The sequence below is a fragment of the Solanum pennellii genome, chromosome 11 (genome assembly GCF_001406875.1).
Source record: "Solanum pennellii chromosome 11, SPENNV200".
NCBI lineage: Eukaryota > Viridiplantae > Streptophyta > Magnoliopsida > Solanales > Solanaceae > Solanum > Solanum pennellii.
The window spans coordinates 17,313,503-17,333,212 of record NC_028647.1 but is presented as its reverse complement, the minus strand read 5'-3'; the positions used below and the strand labels follow the sequence as shown (position 1 = coordinate 17,333,212).

The window sequence follows — 19,710 nt, the reverse complement described above, 5'->3', positions numbered from 1 at the left end:
ATCACCTGTTAAGAATATTAGTTGATTTTATGTTATTACCTGAAATATGTTGCTTTCTATTTTGAGTTGGCCGATGATATCTACTCAGTACTCGTATTTTGTACTGACCCCTACTTGTGATAGTTTTTCTTTGTTATTTGTGGAGTGCAGCAAACGTGCCATCGTCTTCAACTCAACCGCAACTCTAGCCAGTCTTCATCAAGCCAGATTTCAGGGTGAGCTATTGCTTCTAGCTTGGACTGGATCTTCCTCTTCATGTCTTGATGCCTTGAGATTCCGGCATGGACTAGCTTTTTACTTATTTTAGCTTCTTAGATACTCTTAGATTAGTAATTTGAGGATAGATGTTCTTGTGGTGATGACTTCCAGGTTTTGGGAATAAATAGTATTGAGTTTTATAAGTTATTTAATCGATTTTCATTAATGAGTTAAAGTCTTCCGCATTATATTTTGTTATTTATGGTTGAAATGTTGGGGTTTAGATTGGTTGGTTCGCTCACATAGTAGGTTAAGTGTGGGTGCCAGTCGCGGCCCGTTTTGGGTCGTGACAAAATTAATATTTTTTAGAATAAGAATAGTTCATTAAAAATTTAGAGATATGTCACATTAAATTTTTGATATTAAGCTTAAATTATTTTAGGATGATGCTTCTAGATGTATGTTGTTATGAGTTCACAAGTAGTTACAAAAGGATTGTACAAAGAATTCAATAATATTTCTGACGGAATATATTGAAGTTATAATGCGTTAAATCTTACACTATTCAACAACACATCATAAGTGTTGACTGTAATTCCAAATGAGGAATGTGAACAATTATTGATAACTGTTTCAGCTACGAGTATTTATATTAACTTTTGCACCATATAATAATAGATAAGGACTTTATTGAATCAAGATTCAATCACCGTGATAGAATTAGGTAGAATATATTCATTATACCGATAGATTACAATTTTACTATTTTATCTTCTTTGTCTATGTAACATTTTTAAGTATTGAGTTAAGAATTCTATTCTTCAAAATCCTTTTAGGGTGGGATCTTCCCAAACATAATATTGTGATGATTGTTTTAGAGAAATATATTCACAATATCTAGGCATGGTTGCAAAATAATATTCGTCCATGCTTTGTCAAGAACTTCTTCTCTATCTTCTTTGAAAACGTCCGTAGCAATAATATGATGCACTGACATATTTTCTCGCTTATTAATCGTTGAATCTTGTCAAGTTGGTTACAGATTAACATACGAGTATTACGCTTGATACTTGAAATTGAAGCTTGAAGAATCATCTACATTAATTCATCTTATCCGTCTATATTTGTTTCTTCCCTTAAATATCTGTCCTTCCAGGGACACCGATGAACCGTCGGATTCCTTTGGTGTAATCTGCATCTGGATGAAAATCTGTCGCACCTCATCCACTAGCCCTGCATGCAACACAAATTTAAAGAAGAGTTTTATTTAGTAGAACATATATTTGATAACCAAAAGTATTATTAAGAAAATTATATAAGAAAACTTCTTAGCTAGCTGCATGATTGTATATCTTGATTGATACATAAAATAATTACAAAAATTACCTGCTATGACGATTTGATCAACCCTCATGTAAACTCTATGGTTCAAGACTGATTGCTCAACATATTTCCAAATAAAGCAGCTATCATACTTATATTTGAACATGAACACAGGATCTTCCACAGGTTTTTCAATACACGAATTTGAACCTCCAACAATAATCGGAACACGTTGACTGTTATGTATTTTTTCTATATTGACGACAACTTGCAAACAAAAATCTTCAGCTATGAAGTCTGAATCTGGTTCAATTTCACCTAAGAAAATGTGATCAAATTAACTTTCTCAGATTTGAAAGAATTTTTTTTTAATAGTAAAGTATATTTTTCACTATAATCTATAATTACTAATATAAAACTATCTAGATAGTCATTTGATATAAGTATTATTGAGAATAAACATATATACCTAACAAATAGTGTCGCACACCATATTTCTCAGTGTGTGTGATCTTGTTTGTAACAATTTCAAGTCCCTTGTAAACTTACATTTTATCTGAGTTGATTATTTCTCCTCGAGAATTGGTGGCAAGGTGAACAGAGAGACGGGATTTTCCCGTTCCTGTGGCCCCCATTATGAAGATCACTTTCTTCTTGTTGAACTTTTCTTCATTGTTAATGAAAGTATTCATTTTATGTACACAACAAAAATTAGTTTCTAATAGTGAATTCATAAAGTCAGACATTAAAAAATCTTGTAAATATAAAGCTAGTAAGTAGAAACCTTGCTTGGCTTGGAATATACTATCTAAAATATAAAATTTTGTTGATGGTGGATGTGAAAAAAAATTACATTAAGCTTCTATAGTAAAATCTTTTGGTGTACACTAACTAATAGGCTAGTGTAGATTGGTTCGAGGTAATCACTTAGTGAAATATAAAATACACACGTAGTCAGACGAAGGTGCGGAGTGAAATTTTCTAGATGCCGGACCAAGGATTAAGTGATACATAACTTATCACTTTACATACAAGATACTAGGAAAGAATTTTTATAGTTAGAATTATCAAGTTAGGAACACGTGGGAAACACTTAAGCCCTAGTTACTTTTATTAATTGATTAAGCTCCAAGATTTGAATCTGTTTGTTGTTTACTTTAGTTTAGTTAATTATTTTCATTAATTTAGAAATAAAAAACCCGCTTTATTTTGTCTTTTGTTTTCTAGGGAATTAATTGACTAAATAATAGTAATAATAGAATAAAGGTAAGTCTGAAATATTTGACTCATGGGAACGATCCCAACCTCATTAGTTGGGTTCTTTAATTGATATGACCGCTTTACTTCTTATTTGAGAAGTAAGTTTGAGCGTATCAAATTTTTGCGCCGCTTCCGGGGAAAGTAGCTTTTAGATTAACTTAAACTTATTACTAAGGTTTAGTCAATATTTTCTTAATTTTACTTTTCTATTGTTTTTGATTCTTGCAAAACTATCTTCCATGTATGCTAAATACACGGAGAGGAAGAGAACTCTTGTTTCCCTACGACCAAGAATTAGAGCGTACACTATGCAATATAAATCGAAACTTGGGTATTAACGATGATGATCAAAACTAGAACATCCCTGCTGCGGTTGATGTTCATGTTCAGTATTACCCGATGATCCTGGTGAAAATTAACAAAGGGGACAAAATCCCGCTCCACGCCCTCAAGAATACTACAGAGGTTATGATAACATTGCTGACTCTGATGGGCCACTTGTCTTGCCCCCTCTACCACAAGGCCACACCTTTGCGGTAACTAGTAGTCTGATGCAAATGCTCACTGCTAGAGGTTTGTTTTCAGGGCTACCTTCTGAGGACCCACATGCCCATATAGCTAAGGTAAGGGCAGTGTGTAAAAACTGTGTAGGGAGGCCTGATTTGGATTTGGATATTATAGGGCTAAGAGTATTTCCTCTCTCACTGACGCGATAGGTTGTTATTTTCCTCACTGAGCTCCCTTATAACTCAATTTTCACTTGTAACCAACTGAGAGACGTTTTCTTAGCACGTTACTACCCGGTCTCCAAGAAACTAAACCACAAAGACAGAGTGCACAACTTTGTGACACTACCAGGAGAGTCAGTTAGCAGTTCTTGAGATAAATTCACTTTATTTTTGAGAAGTGTCCCCAATCACCGCATAGATGATGATTCACTGAAGGTATACTTCTATCGGGGATAGGATGATAATAATATAGCGGTATTGGATACTGTAGCGGGTGGTTCTTATGGGGAGTGTCCTTATGCCGAGATTGCAAAAAAGTTAGAGAAAATCTCCCTGAATAATAAAGCTTCGAGTACTAGGAAGTCAGATACTGGAGGAAATACCTTCGCAGTGCAATCCACACACCACCCAGCCACAGATGAGATTCGTGAAGAGACGGCTCAGATGAGAACTGAGCTTGGGTAGGTATTAAAACATGTCACTTGGGTGCAGAAAAGATAAATGCAGTTAACTACTTGTCTAACCACCAAATGATGAATGTTATTATGAGGAGGATTCCTATGCGGTAAATGAGCAGACGGGGGGTTTCCGACCGAGTGCCCAAGGGTCAAATCAGGAGAATCGGCGCCAAGATCAAGGAAACCAAGGTCGGATCTATGGTAACTATAACCATGAGGGTTGTTATGTCCGAGATTGAAATTACAACCGCGACAACAATTTTAACAGAGGTAACTATGGTAACAGAAATGATAGGAATGGGCCCTATGTTCCTCCTGAAAATCGTGAAGTTACTCCTAGGGATAGTGGAGGTAATATGGCGCGAGTTGAGGATATGTTGCACAAAATGATGAGGAGGTGCGATGCTAGTGATGACCACATCAAGGAGTTAAGGAGTGATTTAGCGGGTATTTGGCAGAAAGTCGATACACACACAATATCGATTAAGCATCTTGAGTGGCCAACAGACAAATTATCTGCGAGTGTGAACACACGGAAACTGGGCACTTTTCCAAGAAACACTGTCCAAAATTCAAAAAATGATGGACACTGTATGGCAATCACTACTCGGGGTGGTAAGCAAACCATTGACCCACCTATGCCGTCTAATGAGGAAAAGGTGATAAAAGGTAATGATGAGGTTAGTAGTGAAGTAGAAGAGAACACTGGAAAAGATGTTGAAGTGCCTACAAAGGTAACTCCCATGCCTATACCACCCCCCCTTTCCTCAAAGATTAGTGAAAAAGACCGAAGATTGTAAATATCGGCGTTTTATAACAATGTTGAAGCAGCTTTCTATCAATGTCCCTCTAGTAGAAGCTCTAGAAGAAATCTCCGGTTATGCCAAGTTTATGAAAGATCTGGTTACAAAGAAAAGATGGGTCACTTTTGAGGATGATGATAGAATGCAACATTGTAGTGCTATTGTATAGTCGGGTTATTACATTTTGTAAAAGCATTATGTGATATGGGAGCAAGCATAAATCTCATGCCCCTCTCGATTTACAAGAAGTTGGGTTTGAGTGATCCAAAACCCACTGTGATGCGGCTACTTATGGCCGATCAAACAGTCAAAATGCCTATAGGGATACTCCACGATGTGCTAGTAAAAGTGGAGCCGTTCATATTTCTTGCAGAATTTGTTATTCTTTATTGTGAAGTTGATTTTGAAGTGCATTCTTGGGAGTCCATTCCTTGCTTCAGGTAGAGACTTAGTTGATATGGAAAATGGGCAAGTGAAATTTTGGTTGAACAATGAAGAAGTGACCTTCAACATTTGTAGGTCCATGAGGCAGGGTGGTGATCTCTAATCGGTATCTGCTATATCCTACAAAGAAAATATGAAGAAGTACCATGACCTAAAAATTGAAAAACGACAGTTTATGGTTGGTGATTTGGTGCTTTTATACAATTGTAGGTTGCGCTTGTTTCCGGGCAAGCTCAAGTCCAAATGGACTTGCCCTTACTTGGTTACCCAACTATTCCCTCATGGAGAAGTTGAATTGGAAACCAAGGAGGGTGTGCGGTTTAAGGTGAATGGACAATGAATAAAAATCTATTTTGGGCATGCTGAATCGGCGAATGAAGTGATCGAGGCATACCATCTTGATAAAGTCTGAGTAATCAAATGTCTTCAGTCATGCCGCAACATTAAATCAGGCGCTGGTTGGGAGGCGACCCAATACTTATAGTTTTCTTTCTAGTAATGGTAGCATTTTACACTAATGGGTATTAAATTTCTTGGTAGCACATCACATGGAAATTCTTCATAAAATCACTACGCAACATTCACTGACGGATACATCGACGGACCGGCACGCTTGCGACGGTCCGTCGCATGAATCCGTTGTGACAGGTACGTTTTTAATTTATTTTCAAAAGTAGGGCATCTGCGACGGAACCCATGACGAACCGTCGCATCTGAGACGGACCGTCGTCGGGGACTCGTTGCGTCACTAACCATCAACCCGACCCGACCAGGCTGGGGAATTTTAAAAAAATTTCAACCTTTAAAACCCCCCACCCCTTCATTTGAACGATTTCTTTCCCTCTTTCTCCCATTCCCTCCCTTTCCAACTTCCTACCTTTCTCACCATCTTCTCTATTACCTGATCCATATCATTTCTGCAAATCCCCAATTACCAAAATCTCCTTTCTACTGGTCGGAGTCTGCTGCTATGGTTCTGCTCTTGATAACCAAGTGCCTCACTTTCTTGTTTTTCTCCTCTTCTCAGGTATGTGTCTCTGATCTCTACTCATTTACATTGCATTTTTGTTTTTCAATTACTATTAGCCTATTTCGTTTTGGTGGGTCTTTGTTCTTTGATCAAATTTTGTCTGAGCTAGATTTAGTGTCCTCGAATTGCCTTATTTAAACTCTAGTAATTGGTGCTTTAGCATTGTTAGTTTCTAGGTACTTGGGTAAGAAACATGTAGGTTAACATTAAGTATTCCATTTGAGTCACAGGGTATAATTGTGGCATGCTCAATTCTATCATTGAATGACAGAACGAGACCCCGATGACGAACTGTCATACCCATGACAGACCGTCATAGGGTCTGTTCCAACACCCCACTATTCGTTTTATCTAAGTGTCCACCAACTGACACATGCGACGGACATCTACGATAGAGTGTCGTACCCTCGACGGTCCATCCTGCACAACTGTCATGACGGTTAGAGATCCTAGTCCTAAGGGTCTCCAACTTTTTCTAAGTGTCCTCTGACGAACATAAACGACGGACCTTCATTACCACGACGGTCCGTCTTGCTTATCCGTCATAACTGTCAGAGACTTTCCTTCAGGGGTCTCCACATAAGCATAGTTGAAGTAAGACATGATGGACCCCAAGACGGTCCGTCATACTCATGAGGAGTCGTCACCTGGTCCGTCATGTTTCACTGTTCCTACAGAGTTATCATTACAAGTTTGCTCTTATGTTAATTTTATGTCGTTTTTGCTTGTCGTTTTTGCTCCTTCTAATACTAATAATGATTCTTTACAGGTACTATCTCTAATGGAACCGAAACAAGATCGAGTTTACGCATGTTGGCGTTTAAAGTCTGTCGCCCGGTCTTCCCGATTGGTTATAGGCTCTGATGATGAGCATGATCCCGAGTACGTGCCCCCAGGCACTGCCACTCCAGCACGAGCTGCACGGGCAACCAGATCTACGCCCAACAAGGTGGCGTCCGGGGTTGTCACTGCCCCTAGTCTGATGAGGATCGCACACTGACCGGCACACCTTCTGGGATAGATACACAAGAAGAAGGAGCGTCTGGTTCCTTAGGAGTTTCGTGGTCGAAAGAAGCCTCCGGGTACGCAGAAGTCCCTGCAGCGGCCACGGCTGCACATTCTGCCTCGTCTGATGAGGCTGACAGTCCTTGTTCCACTCTAGGATCACCGACTTGTGTTCTCACCCCGGTTGCTGACCAGCCTAACCGGTGTTCTGTCAATGGGCAATATCATGTGCATTCAGATGCCAAGTTTCTAAATGATAAAGGTGTCATGACACGGACAATAATACTGGAGAGGCGGGTGCTTACGGGAAGTCTCTGAACCATGCCAGATATCCACATACTCTTCACCAGAAACCGGCTAGAGTGGACAACTCGTTCTTTGGGCCGCTATAGTGAGGAGTTGGTCCGAGAGTTTTACGCCTCTTATGTGGCTACTCTCCGATCACAGATCGATAGGCGGGCTGCCCCCACAAAACAAGCCCCACTTGAGCACGTTAGAGTACAAGGCATACAGGTTGACATCTCCTTGCCAGCCATCCGGCGGTATTTGTACGGTGAGGATGTTTATGCCACAAGGACCCCTCTCACTGCCGAGTTCAACTACCGGTGGAAAATTGTTAAAGATGGCCAATTCTTATGTGATCCATCGCTGAGAGAGACCACCAAGAGGTTGATGGCCCTACACTTATTTATTGAAGGAGAGGGCCCCGACTGGGTCATGGAGATGAATAGAGCCATCAAGAAGGATAACTTGACCTTCACGGCTAAGATTTTATGGTTGCTTGTCTGCCACTGCCTCTCCCCCACGGCTGCTAATAATATAGTTACATGGGATCGCGCAGTTCTGATGGAAGCGATGATAGCCGAGTTTGAGGTTGACTTCCTTTGGCTTTTATACGCGGTGATGCAAGAGAGGGCTTTCTAAGTCACCACTACTTACCCTTTTTCGTGCATGATATTTTCCTTATGCAGGTCCGCAGGTGTGCCCATTTGGCACATGATCAACTCAAGACTCCGCTGGGCAGTGTTGATATCTCCATCATCAGCGATGAGGCCAGTGAGTTGGCGCCGTCAAGAGTTGCCTCCACTTGGTAAAAATCTGGCTGATAATGTAGCACATGCTTGAATGGCTATGCAGGCTACTTCAGCAACCACTGACACTACCCCGGTCAAGTCTATCCTGGGTGGTAGCACTGCCTCTATCTCCTCTCGCTCAACCCCTTTCCCTGCTCTAGTCCCGCTTGCCAGGGTCCAGAAACTATAGGCTCAGATGGACACACTTATGCATCACATCCAACCTTGGATCCAGAGATCTATTGCTGAGGTGGAGGAGCGCATGGAGGGTAAAATGGCACAGCACACAGAGCGGAAGATCGATGAGGTTCATCAGCGCTTAGATGCTTTTGAGTTGTGGGTGCAAGCCCGGCCAGCCCCTCCACTGGACGTGTCAATCCTTCAGGCTGCGGTGAAGAGTCTGCGAGCAGATATTGATATGATCCTAGAGGCTAGGGAGCCTGAGTCCGAGGACCCTTCTGTAGAGCCTGGTGAGGACACAGTGTTGGCGGCTCTATTCGCCTCTTCTCAGATTCCACCACCTCCCCCTTGAGAGCATGCCAAGAGGTGCAGAGGTCGAGAGGAGGATGAGTCTAGAGAAAGGAAGAAGGAGCGCCGTGAGATTCAGGCTGCGAGAAGAACCTCGATTACTGATGAGGAGGCGTGCATATAAGGGCTGTAGAGTCAGCTGCCGGGGCATCTAGCTCCAGAGATGTGGAGACAGCGGGAGGAAGTACTGATAGTGCTGTTGTTGATGAGGACACTACTGAGGGTGTCCAGACTACATAGGTAGTGGGTTCTAGGGAACCAGACCCACCAGCTTGCTGATCGCCGGCGCTTTGCGTCCCAGGTTTGCTTTACCTACCACTCTCGTATTTCAGTTTTTTTTATGAATTGGGGACAATTGCATATCTTTTTGTTGGGGGTGGGGTAAATGGAAAGTGAGTGCTACGGTGAAGTCTGAGTAGCCCAATTCACGATCCTCTTTTGGGGTTTTCTTGCTTGTGTTCTTTTTCCCCAAGAGACAGATTATTTTTTATTGTTGAACCGGCATGTCTGTATCTTGTGTACATAGTATAACTTTGAAGCATGATGGCTAAAACAAAAATGATATCCTGATGTAATGAAAATGATGCATGGCTAGGCACAGTAATTGATAAATGTGTGGCTCTAAGCATGACCTCGAGATACACCACTGCATGACCCTAAGTCTAAGACTCGAACTAGGTGTTTGATAATCTGGTAGAGTAATGAGATGTCAAGTGAGTATGAGGAAAATTTGAATAGTCCACTATTTGTACTGAGCTAGAATTTTCCTGGTTAGTCCTGTGTAAGCTGTAATAGACAATTAGGAAAGGATCATAGGCCCTTGTTCAATATAGCCAATTTTTAGCCTAAAAAAAAGAATGAAATTAATCCCTCTTTGATCCAAATGATTTGAGCTTAAAATAGACCTTTCTTTTTCACCCAAACTGATCTTTTCTCGGAATAATGTGTTGGCCCTGGTCCCTCCTTTGACATGTGCAGCTCAGCTTATGCCAAAACCATAAGTTGAGGGTGGCTAATGTAGTAAACAACCTTTTTGTGGACCTGACCCAACATTGGGTATTGTGTACTTTGACTCATGCAAAGCCATGAGTTGAGGGTAGCTAGTATGAGGAATGCTCTGGAAAGTGGGGTTGAAAGAACAAAGAGAGAGAAAGAAAAAAAGTAAAGTGAATCAAGAACAATTGAAAGAAAAGTGAAATTAAAAAATATAATAAATACAAGCAAGAAAAGAAAAGAGTAACTTACACAAATGAAGAAAGAAGGGAAAATAGCAAGGTGAAAGAATATAAGAAAAAGAGCGGCATAAAAAGATGAAAAGGTAGGACGCTCAACCGATATGTAAAGGAGGGAAACCAGTCACTGAAGTATACCTAAATATACCCTACCTGACTCTGAGCCTATGTTACAAGCTAAGAAAGTCCTATCGTGATCCTAAGAGTTGTATTGCGAACATAAAGCAGTGAAAATAAGGGCAAGCTTATGGCAATATGTATGAATGAGTTGTGAGTTTGTTCTGAGAGTGAGTGTTCAAAATTATTCTTTATAATCAAACTAAAATCATTGTGTGAAAAATGAGGATGTTGTTTTGAAGTGAGGACACTAGTTGCAATATCGAAAATATTAACACCTCGGTGAGGAATTGAAGAGGATAGGTGTCAGTACGTGGTGAGTCTGTGTCATGGTATGGTTCCACATAATTCAAGCCAAATAGTTATAACATGCATAAACATAATGAGACTGATCGGGATTGATATTCAAATGATTGCGAAAGCTAAATATGGACACTATTGTACAAATATTTTGTAGTGAGTCATAGTGCGTCGCTTGAGGACAAACAACAAATTTAAGTTGAGGGTGTAGATGTACCGTGGTTTCACGATATTTTTAATGTTTTTCCTTAAGTTTAGTGTGTGTCCAAAAGCCTTTTTGTATTGATTTTTATGTATCTTTATCCTTATTTGCAGGAAATTTGTCCAAAGATGAACGCGGAATTTTTTGAGCGAGAAATGCAGAAGAGACCACCTACGAAGCTTATGACGGTCCGTTGAGCTTGTGACGGTCCGTAGGTGGCATCGTAGTGAAGCTGCTGAAGGAATATGGGGAAGTCTGACCTAGTGTGGGATTATGGAAGTCCACGATGGACCGTCATATCCACGATGGTCTGTCCTGCTACTTCGTCGTAATAATCATAGAGTAGTCCTAGTACCCAAATTTCAAGAAGTTTAAGTATAATGGAATGGAGACCCTCGACGGACAATCATGCTTGGAACGGTCCGTCATACCTGTTCGTTGAGGGTAATGAACAAAGAAGAAGATGAATTTGTGAAGTATGGGACGACGGAGGCCATTACGGCCCATCGTGACCACGACGGTCCGTCACGAGATCCGTCGACCCAGACGCGTTCTGACAAATTTTCAGTAATTAGAATCCTTCTTTTATTAGGTTTTTGTTTTTTATAAATAGTTCGGAAAACCTCGTTTTGGGGGTTAGACTTTTTGATAGTTAGACTTTTTCAGAGTTGGACTTTTTCATAATCTTTAGTTCTCTTACTCAAGTATTGAAGGATTAATTTCAGCAATTGTTACACTTTTTTCTGGATTTGATTGTTGGTGTTTTGTTTGATTAATCAAGTGAATTTCTGGATTTTATTCTTTCTCATTAAAGTATGTGCATGAATTCTTATATTAAATATATGAATAGTGTGATTATGACCATGAGTAACTAAACTCCAAAACTAGGGTTGTGGGAATCATGGGTCAATAATGAGGTAAAATCTAACTAAAATAGCAATTCTAGAATAGTGTCTTGCTTGTATTGATAATTCTTTCGTTTAGAAGTCTTTTTAACGGATGACGAACGTTAGAACTCGCCTTAATGCTACTTGCCAACCAAGGAGGTAGATAATAGGAAAAGAATTATCAACATAGATTTAGTGTACACTATCTAATAGGCTAGTGTAGATTGGTACGAGGTAATAACTTTGTCAAATATCATATACAATGCTTAATATGAGGTGAAGGTAAGGGTTAGTATAGCAACACACGTAATATGACCAAGGTGCGGAGTAAAATTTTCTAGATACCGGACCAAGGATTTAGAGATACATAACTTATCACTTTACATGCAAGATACTAGGAAAAAATTGTTATAGTTAGAATTATCAAGTTAGGAACCTGTGGGGAACACTTAAGCCCTATTTACTTTTATTAATTGATTAAGCTCCAAGATTTGAATCTGTATGTTGTTTACTTTAGTTTAGTTAATTATTTTCATTAATTTTGAAATAACCCCCCCCCCCTTACTGTCTTTTGTTTTCTAGGGATATAATTGATTAAATAATATTAATAATAGAATAAAGTTAAGTCTGAACTATTTTCCTCGTGGGAACGATCCCAACCTCATTAGTTGGGTTTTTTACATGATACGACCGCTTTACTTCTTATTTGAGATGTATGTTTGAGCGTATCAGTTATTAGTGTACGTTGTTAGGAGATCACATAGAGCTGGGCTTTTATAGTAAAAATGTAATTTTTTATATACTTATTAATAACTAAACAAAATTAACTATATATAAATTAATATCTTTTAGATTAAGAATAATTCATTAAAAAATTTAGAGATATGTCACCTTATATTTTGGCGAGTAAGCATAAATTATTTTAGGATGACGTTTCTAGATGTATATTGTTATGAGATCACAAGTAGTTACAAAAGGATTGTACAAAGAGCTCAATAATATTTCTGAAGGAATATATTCAAGGGATAATGCGTCAAATCTTACACTATTCAACAACACATCATAAGTGTTAAGTCAAATTCCATAAGAGCGAAGTGAACAATTATCGATAACTATTTAAATTAAGAATATTTATATTAACTTGTGCACCATAAAATAATAGATAAGGACTTTATTGACTCAAGCTTCAATAACCGTGATAGAATTAGGTAGAATATATTCATTATCGATAGATTACATATATACTATTTTATCTTCTTTGTCTATTTAACATTTCTAAGTATTGAGTTACGAAGTCCATTCTCCAAAATCCTTTTAGGGTGGAATCTTCCGGAACATTTATGGTCATTTGTTATTTTATCACACTATTAGCTTGACATTATGAGTGATCTCATGTAATTGTGTACGTACGTATTTATATTAATATATATTAAATATAGAAGACTTGGACTTAGACTTGGGGCTTGGCTTAGTTCAAAACTTAAAATAAATATTTCATCTATAGATAAGAACTTTTTTACAGACAAGAGTAACATATACAGAAATAAGGGTCATATCACACATATATATTTGTAATGCGATACAAAATTGTACAAAATAGGTTAAAAATAAAAGCGACCAAAACAGAAGATGGCGATAATGACAGTTTATGTACACTCAATAATAATATTGTGATGATAGTTTTTGATAAATCTCTTCATAATATCTAGGCATGGTTGCAAAACAGTATTCGTCCATGCTTCGTCAAGATCTTCTTCTCTATCTTCTTTGAAAACGTCCTTAGCAACAATATGATGCACTGACCATATTTTCTCGCTTATTAATCCTTGAATCATGTCTAGTTGGTTACAAATTAACATACGAGTATTACGCTTGATACTTTAAATTGAAACTTGAATAATCATCTGCTTTGATTCATCATCTCCGTCTATATTTGTTTTTTCCCTTAAATATCTGTCAATTTCAGGGACAACGACGGACCATCGGATTCCTTTGGTGTAATCTGCATCTGGAATGAAAATTTGTCGCACCTCATCCACTAGCCCTGCATGTAACAAAAATTTAAAGAAGAGTTCTTTTAGTAGAACATATATTTGATAACCAAAAGTATTATTAAGAAAATTATATAAGAAAATTTTTTAGCTAGCTGCATGATAGTATATCTTGATTGATACATAAAATAATTACAAAAATAACCTGCTTTGACCATTTGATCAAACCTCATGTCAACTCTATTGTTCAAGACTGATTGCTCAACATCAATCCAAATAAAGAAACTATCATACTTATATTTGAACATGAACACAGGATCTTCTACAAGTTTTTCAATATATGAATTTGACCCTCCAACAATAATTGGAATACGTTGACTCTTCAGTATTTTTTCTATATAGACGACAGCTTGCAAACAAAAATTTTCAGCTTTGAAGTCTGAATATGGTTCAATTTCACCTAAGAAAATTTGATCAAATTAACTTTCTCAGAATTGAAAGAAATAATTTTTTAATAGTAAAGTATATTTTTCACTAGAATCTATAATTACTACTATAAAATTATCTAGTTAGTCATTTGATATAGGTATTCTTGAGAATAAACAGATATATCTAACAAATAGTGGCGTACACCTTCTTTCATAGTGTGTGTGATCTTGTTTGTAATAATTTCAAGTCCCTTGTAAACATGCATTTTATCCGAGTTGATTATTTCTCCTCGAAAATGGGTGGAAAGGCCAACTGAGAGACCGGATTTTCCCGTTCCTGTGGCCCCCATTATGAAGATCACTTTCTTCTTTTTGAACGCATCATTGTTGATGAAAGTATTCAATATATCTACACAAAAAATATAATAATAATTAGTTTATATTAGTGGATTCATAAAGTCAGACAGTAAAAAAAACTTGTAAATATAAAGCTAGTAAGTAGAAACCTTGCTTGACTTGGAATATACTATATAAAAATATAAAATTTTCTTGATGGTGGATGTGAAAAAAATATTACATTCAGCTTATATAGTAAAATCTTTTTGTGGACTTATTAATTGACATACCAATTTCATAATTACTAATATATTTTAGGATAAGAATGACTTTTAAAAGTTTATAAATATGTCAACTTGAATTTTTTGTAATTATTATTAAATATATTTTAGGATAGAGTTATTAGTGTACGTTGTTAGGAGATCACATAGAGCTAGGCTTTTATAGTAAAAATGTGATTTTTTATAGACTTATTAAGTAATAAACCAAATTAAATATATATAAATTCATATATTTTAGAATATTAATAGTTCATTAAAAAATTTAGAGATATGTCACCTTAAATTTTGGCGATTAAGCTTAAATTATTTTAGGATGACGTTTCAAGATGTATATTGTTATGAGATCACATGTAGTTACAAAAGCATTGTACAAAGAACTTAATAATGTTTCTGACTGGATATATTCATGTGATAATGCGTCAAATCTTACACTATTCAATAACACATCATAAGTATTAAGTCAAATTCCATAAGAGCGAAGTGAACAATTATCGATAACTATTTCAATTACGAGTATTTATAATAACTTGTGCAACATATAATAATAGATAAGGACTTTGTTGAATCAAGCTCCAATCACCGTGATATAATTAAGTAGAATATATTCATTACCGATAGATTACAAATATACAATTTTATTTTCTTTATCTACGTAACATTTTTTAGTATTCAGTTAAGAATTCTATTCTTTATAATCCTTTTAGGGTGGAATCTTCCCGAACATTTATGGTCATTTATTATTTTATCACTCTATTAGCTTGACATTTTGAGTGATATCATGTAATTCTATACGTACGTATTTGTATTAATATATATTTAATATAGAAGACTTGAACTTGGACTTGGGGCTTGGGCTTAGTTCGAAACTTAAAATAAATATTTCATCTATAGATAAGAATTTTTTTACAGACAAGAGTAACATATAAAGAATTAAGGGACATATCATACATATTTATTTGTAATGAGATTGTCACGACCCAAAACGGGTCGCGAGTGGCACCCACACTTATCCTACTATGTGAGCGAACCAACCAATCTAAACCCCAACATTTCAACCATAATAAACAGAATATAATACGGAAGACTTAAAACTCATTAACGAAATCAATTAGTAACTTCTAAAATTTAATACTCATCATCCCCAAAATCTGGAAGTCATCACCACAAGAACATCTATCCTCAATGTACTAAATCTAAGAATATCTAGGAAGATAAAATATATAAACAGCTAGTCCATGCCGGAACTTCAAGGCATCAAGACATGAAGGAGAAGATCCAGTCCAAGCTAGAAGCATTAGCTCACCCTGAGATCCGACGTGATGAAGACTGGCTAGAGTTGCGGTTGAGTTGAAGACGATGGCACGTTTGCTGCACTCCACAATTAACAAAGAAAAACAAATACAAGTAGGGGTCAGTACAAAACACGGGTACTGAGTAGGTATCATCGGCCAACTCAAAATAGAAAACAGTATATATCAGATAATATCATAAATCAACTACAATACTCAACATGTAGCAACAACAAGTTCTATAATCATTAATAAGCACCGCCAAGTTCACACATGAGGACTCAAGCCTCAATACCATACTCATTTGGGAATTAGGTTCATTAGATTGAGTATATTAACATCTTTCAAGATTCATTATCTTTATTCCTCTTGTGTCGGTACGTGACACTCCGCTCCCCTACTACTATGTGTCGGTACGTGACACTTCGATCCCCTAATTCTACGTGTCGGTTCGTGACACCCGATCCCCTAATTCTACGTGTCGGTTCGTGACACCCGATCCCCTAATTCTACGTGTCGGTTCGTGACACCCGATCCCCTAATTCTACGTGTCGGTTCGTGACACCCGATCCCCTAATTCTACGTGTCGGTTCGTGACACCCGATCCCCTAATTCTACGTGTCGGTTCGTGACACCCGATCCCCTAATTCTACGTGTCGGTTCGTGACACCCGATCCCCTAATTCTACGTGTCGGTTCGTGACCCCCGATCCCCTAATTCTACGTGTCGGTTCGTGACACCCGATCCCCTAATTCTACGTGTCGGTTCGTGACACCCGGTCCCCTAATTCTACGTGTCGGTTCGTGACACCCGATCCCCTAATTCTACGTGTCGGTTCGTGACACCCGATCCCCTAATTCTACGTGTCGGTTCGTGACACCCGATCCCCTAATTCTACGTGTCGGTTCGTGACACCCGATCCCCTAATTCTACGTGTCGGTTCGTGACACCCGATCCCCTAATTCTACGTGTCGGTTCGTGACACCCGATCCCCTAATTCTACGTGTCGGTTCGTGACACCCGATCCCCTAATTCTACGTGTCGGTTCGTGACACCCGATCCCCTAATTCTACGTGTCGGTTCGTGACACCCGATCCCCTAATTCTACGTGTCGGTTCGTGACACCCGATCCCCTAATTCTACGTGTCGGTTCGTGACACCCGATCCCCTAATTCTACGTGTCGGTTCGTGACACCCGATCCCCTAATTCTACGTGTCGGTTCGTGACACCCGGTCCCCTAATTCTACGTGTCGGTTCGTGACACCCGGTCCCCCTAATTCTACGTGTCGGTTCGTGACACCCGCTCCCCTAATTCTACGTGTCGGTTCGTGACACCCGCTCCCCTAATTTCATTCTATTAATTCATCAATCCTTCTTTATACCAAGGCATCATCAACCCCATTACTTTAGTTCATCAAGCCTTCTTTTATACTAAGGCATCATCAATCTCATTAACAAAGTAGATTAGGGTTTTTCAAGATTTGGGATTCAATAGCTTCATCATGCTTATTTTATCACAATTATATACAAAATCACATCATGCATGCACACAATTAAGCATATAGAAGGGTTTACAATACTACCCAATACATATCATTCGCTATTAAGAGTTTACTACGAATAGCATAAACCATAACCTACCTCCACCGAAGATTCGTGATCAAGCAAGCAAATTCCCCAAATTCTTGTTGTCCTCTTCGTTTCTCTCTCTCTCTACTCGTTCTCCCTCTCTTTCTGTTCTTTTTCTTTTTCTTATTCAAACCCTCTTTCTTTTACCCTAATTAGCATATAATTAAGTATAAAGATGGTAATAATATCCACCAATTAACTTAAGGTTACCTCTTTTAACCCCCAAGTAATTAGACTTATTAACATTAACCCTCTAACTTTATAATTAAAGCAGGAATAGTCCAAAACGCCCCTTAAATTACTTAACAGAAATCCGACCCAGCCTGGGATTACGCAGCCTGTGACGGGCCGTCGTGCCTGCGACGGTCCGTCCTGCTGCTCCCTCACAGAGTTCAGAGACTAGATTTTTACCAAGAGTCTGTGACGGCCCGTCACGCCTGTGACGGTCCGTCCTGCCATTCCGTTACGAAGTTCAGAGAGTCGATTTCAGTACCCAAATTTCAGAATTCTAAGTGTTTTGGAACGAGACCCCCTCGACGGTCCGTCGTGCCCATGACGGTCCGTCGTGGGATCCGTCGTCTCAGCCAGTTTTTCCAGAAATAAAATCTGCTGCTCAAAACGACTAAACAGGTCGTTACAATTGATACCAATTTACCCATCGTTCGTCCCCGAACGATCACGAGAAGAAAACAAGGGCGAAAAGGGAGTACCTGAATCTGTAAACAGGTGTGGGTATCTTTCTTGCATATCAGCCTCCTTCTCCCAAGTGGCCTCTTCAACTGGTCGATTCTTCCATTGGACTTTGATGGATGCAATCTCCCTTGATCTCAACTTGCGAATTTCTCTATCTAGAATGGCAACAGGCTCCTCCTCATAAGACAAATTCTCATCAAGCAGAACTGAATCCCAACGAATGATGTAGTTTCCATCCCCATGGTATCTTTTCAACATAGACACATGAAATACCGGATGCACTCCAGACAGCCCTGGAGGCAAGGCTAACTCATAAGCCACCTCTCCTACTCGCTTAAGTACTTCAAAGGGACCAATATACCTTGGGCTTAGTTTACCCCTTTTACCAAACCGCATCACCCCTTTCATGGGCGAAACCTTCAGCAAGACTTGCTCACCCTCCATAAACTCCAAGTCTCTAACCTTTCGATCTGCATATTCCTTTTGCCTACTTTGAGCCGCTAAAAGCTTTTCTTGAATAGATTTCACCTTCTCTAATGAATCCCTCAAAAGGTCAGTACCCCAAGGTCTAACCTCAAATGCATCAAACCAACCAATGGGAGACCTACATCTCCTCCCATACAATGCTTCAAATGGAGCCATGTCAATACTTGAGTGATAGCTATTATTGTATGAAAACTCCGCTAAGGGTAAGAAGCTATCCCAATGGCCACCAAATTCTATCACACATGCACGAAGCATATCCTCCAACACTTGAATCGTTCGCTCAGACTGTCCATCGGTCTGAGGGTGAAATGCAGTACTAAGGTCCAACCTAGTACCTAATTCAGCATGCAATGTTCTCCAAAACTTAGAAGTAAACTGCGTACCTCTATCTGATATGATGGAGAGTGGAACTCCATGCAACCGAACAATCTCTGAGATATAGAGTTTGGCTAACTTTTCTGCATTGTAAGTCACCTTCACCGGAATGAAGTGAGTAGACTTAGAGCCTGTTTGGCTCAGCTTAAAAGCTGGTCAAACTGACTTAAAAGCTGATTTTTGACTTATTTAGTTGTTTGGCAATACTCAAAATAGCTTATTTTAAGTTTTGAAAAAACTTATTTTAAGCCAAAAGTTAAAAGCTGGGGTAGGGGTGCTTTTTTTTTTTTAGCTTATAAGCTGTTTTAAGTTGACCACATTTTTATCTTTTTGCCCTTAATATTTTTATACAATCTCCAAATTACAACATAACCCTAACATCTCTTTCTTCCATTTTTCCCTTTTCACGTTTGGCATAGCAACTTCAACACTTTTATCCAAACACATAACTGCTTATTTTAAAAATAAGTTTCAGCACTTTCAGAAGTACTTTTTTAAAGTTGCTTTTATTAAGCCCATCCAAACGGACCCTTAGTTAATCTGTCCACAATTACCCAAATAGAATCGAACTTACCCAATGTCTTGGGAAGACCAACCACGAAATCCATTGCAA

General features: G+C 38.6%; 1 protein-coding gene across 1 annotated transcript; it reads right to left on the bottom strand.

Moving 5' to 3' along the window:
* Positions 1 to 13,468: 13,468 nt before the first annotated feature.
* Positions 13,469 to 14,357, bottom strand: LOC107003716 (adenylate isopentenyltransferase 5, chloroplastic-like). Its single transcript, XM_015202015.1, has 3 exons — positions 14,213 to 14,357; positions 13,785 to 14,039; positions 13,469 to 13,632 (listed from the first exon to the last, which is right to left on the bottom strand). The coding sequence occupies exons 1-3, from the start codon at positions 14,355 to 14,357 to the stop codon at positions 13,469 to 13,471; spliced, it is 564 nt and encodes a 187-aa protein (XP_015057501.1).
* Between the last annotated feature and the right edge of the window lie 5,353 nt (positions 14,358 to 19,710).

Excerpts from the sequence above, each read along its gene's own strand:
- LOC107003716 (XM_015202015.1), bottom strand. The coding sequence starts at position 14,357 with ATGGGGGCCACAGGAACGGGAAAATCCGGTCTCTCAGTTGGCCTTTCC. Across the intron at positions 14,040-14,212 it reads CACACACACTATGAAAGAAG|GTGAAATTGAACCATATTCA; the intron begins GTGTACGCCACT and ends AAATTTTCTTAG. Across the intron at positions 13,633-13,784 it reads TGATCAAATGGTCAAAGCAG|GGCTAGTGGATGAGGTGCGA; the intron begins GTTATTTTTGTA and ends TGTTACATGCAG.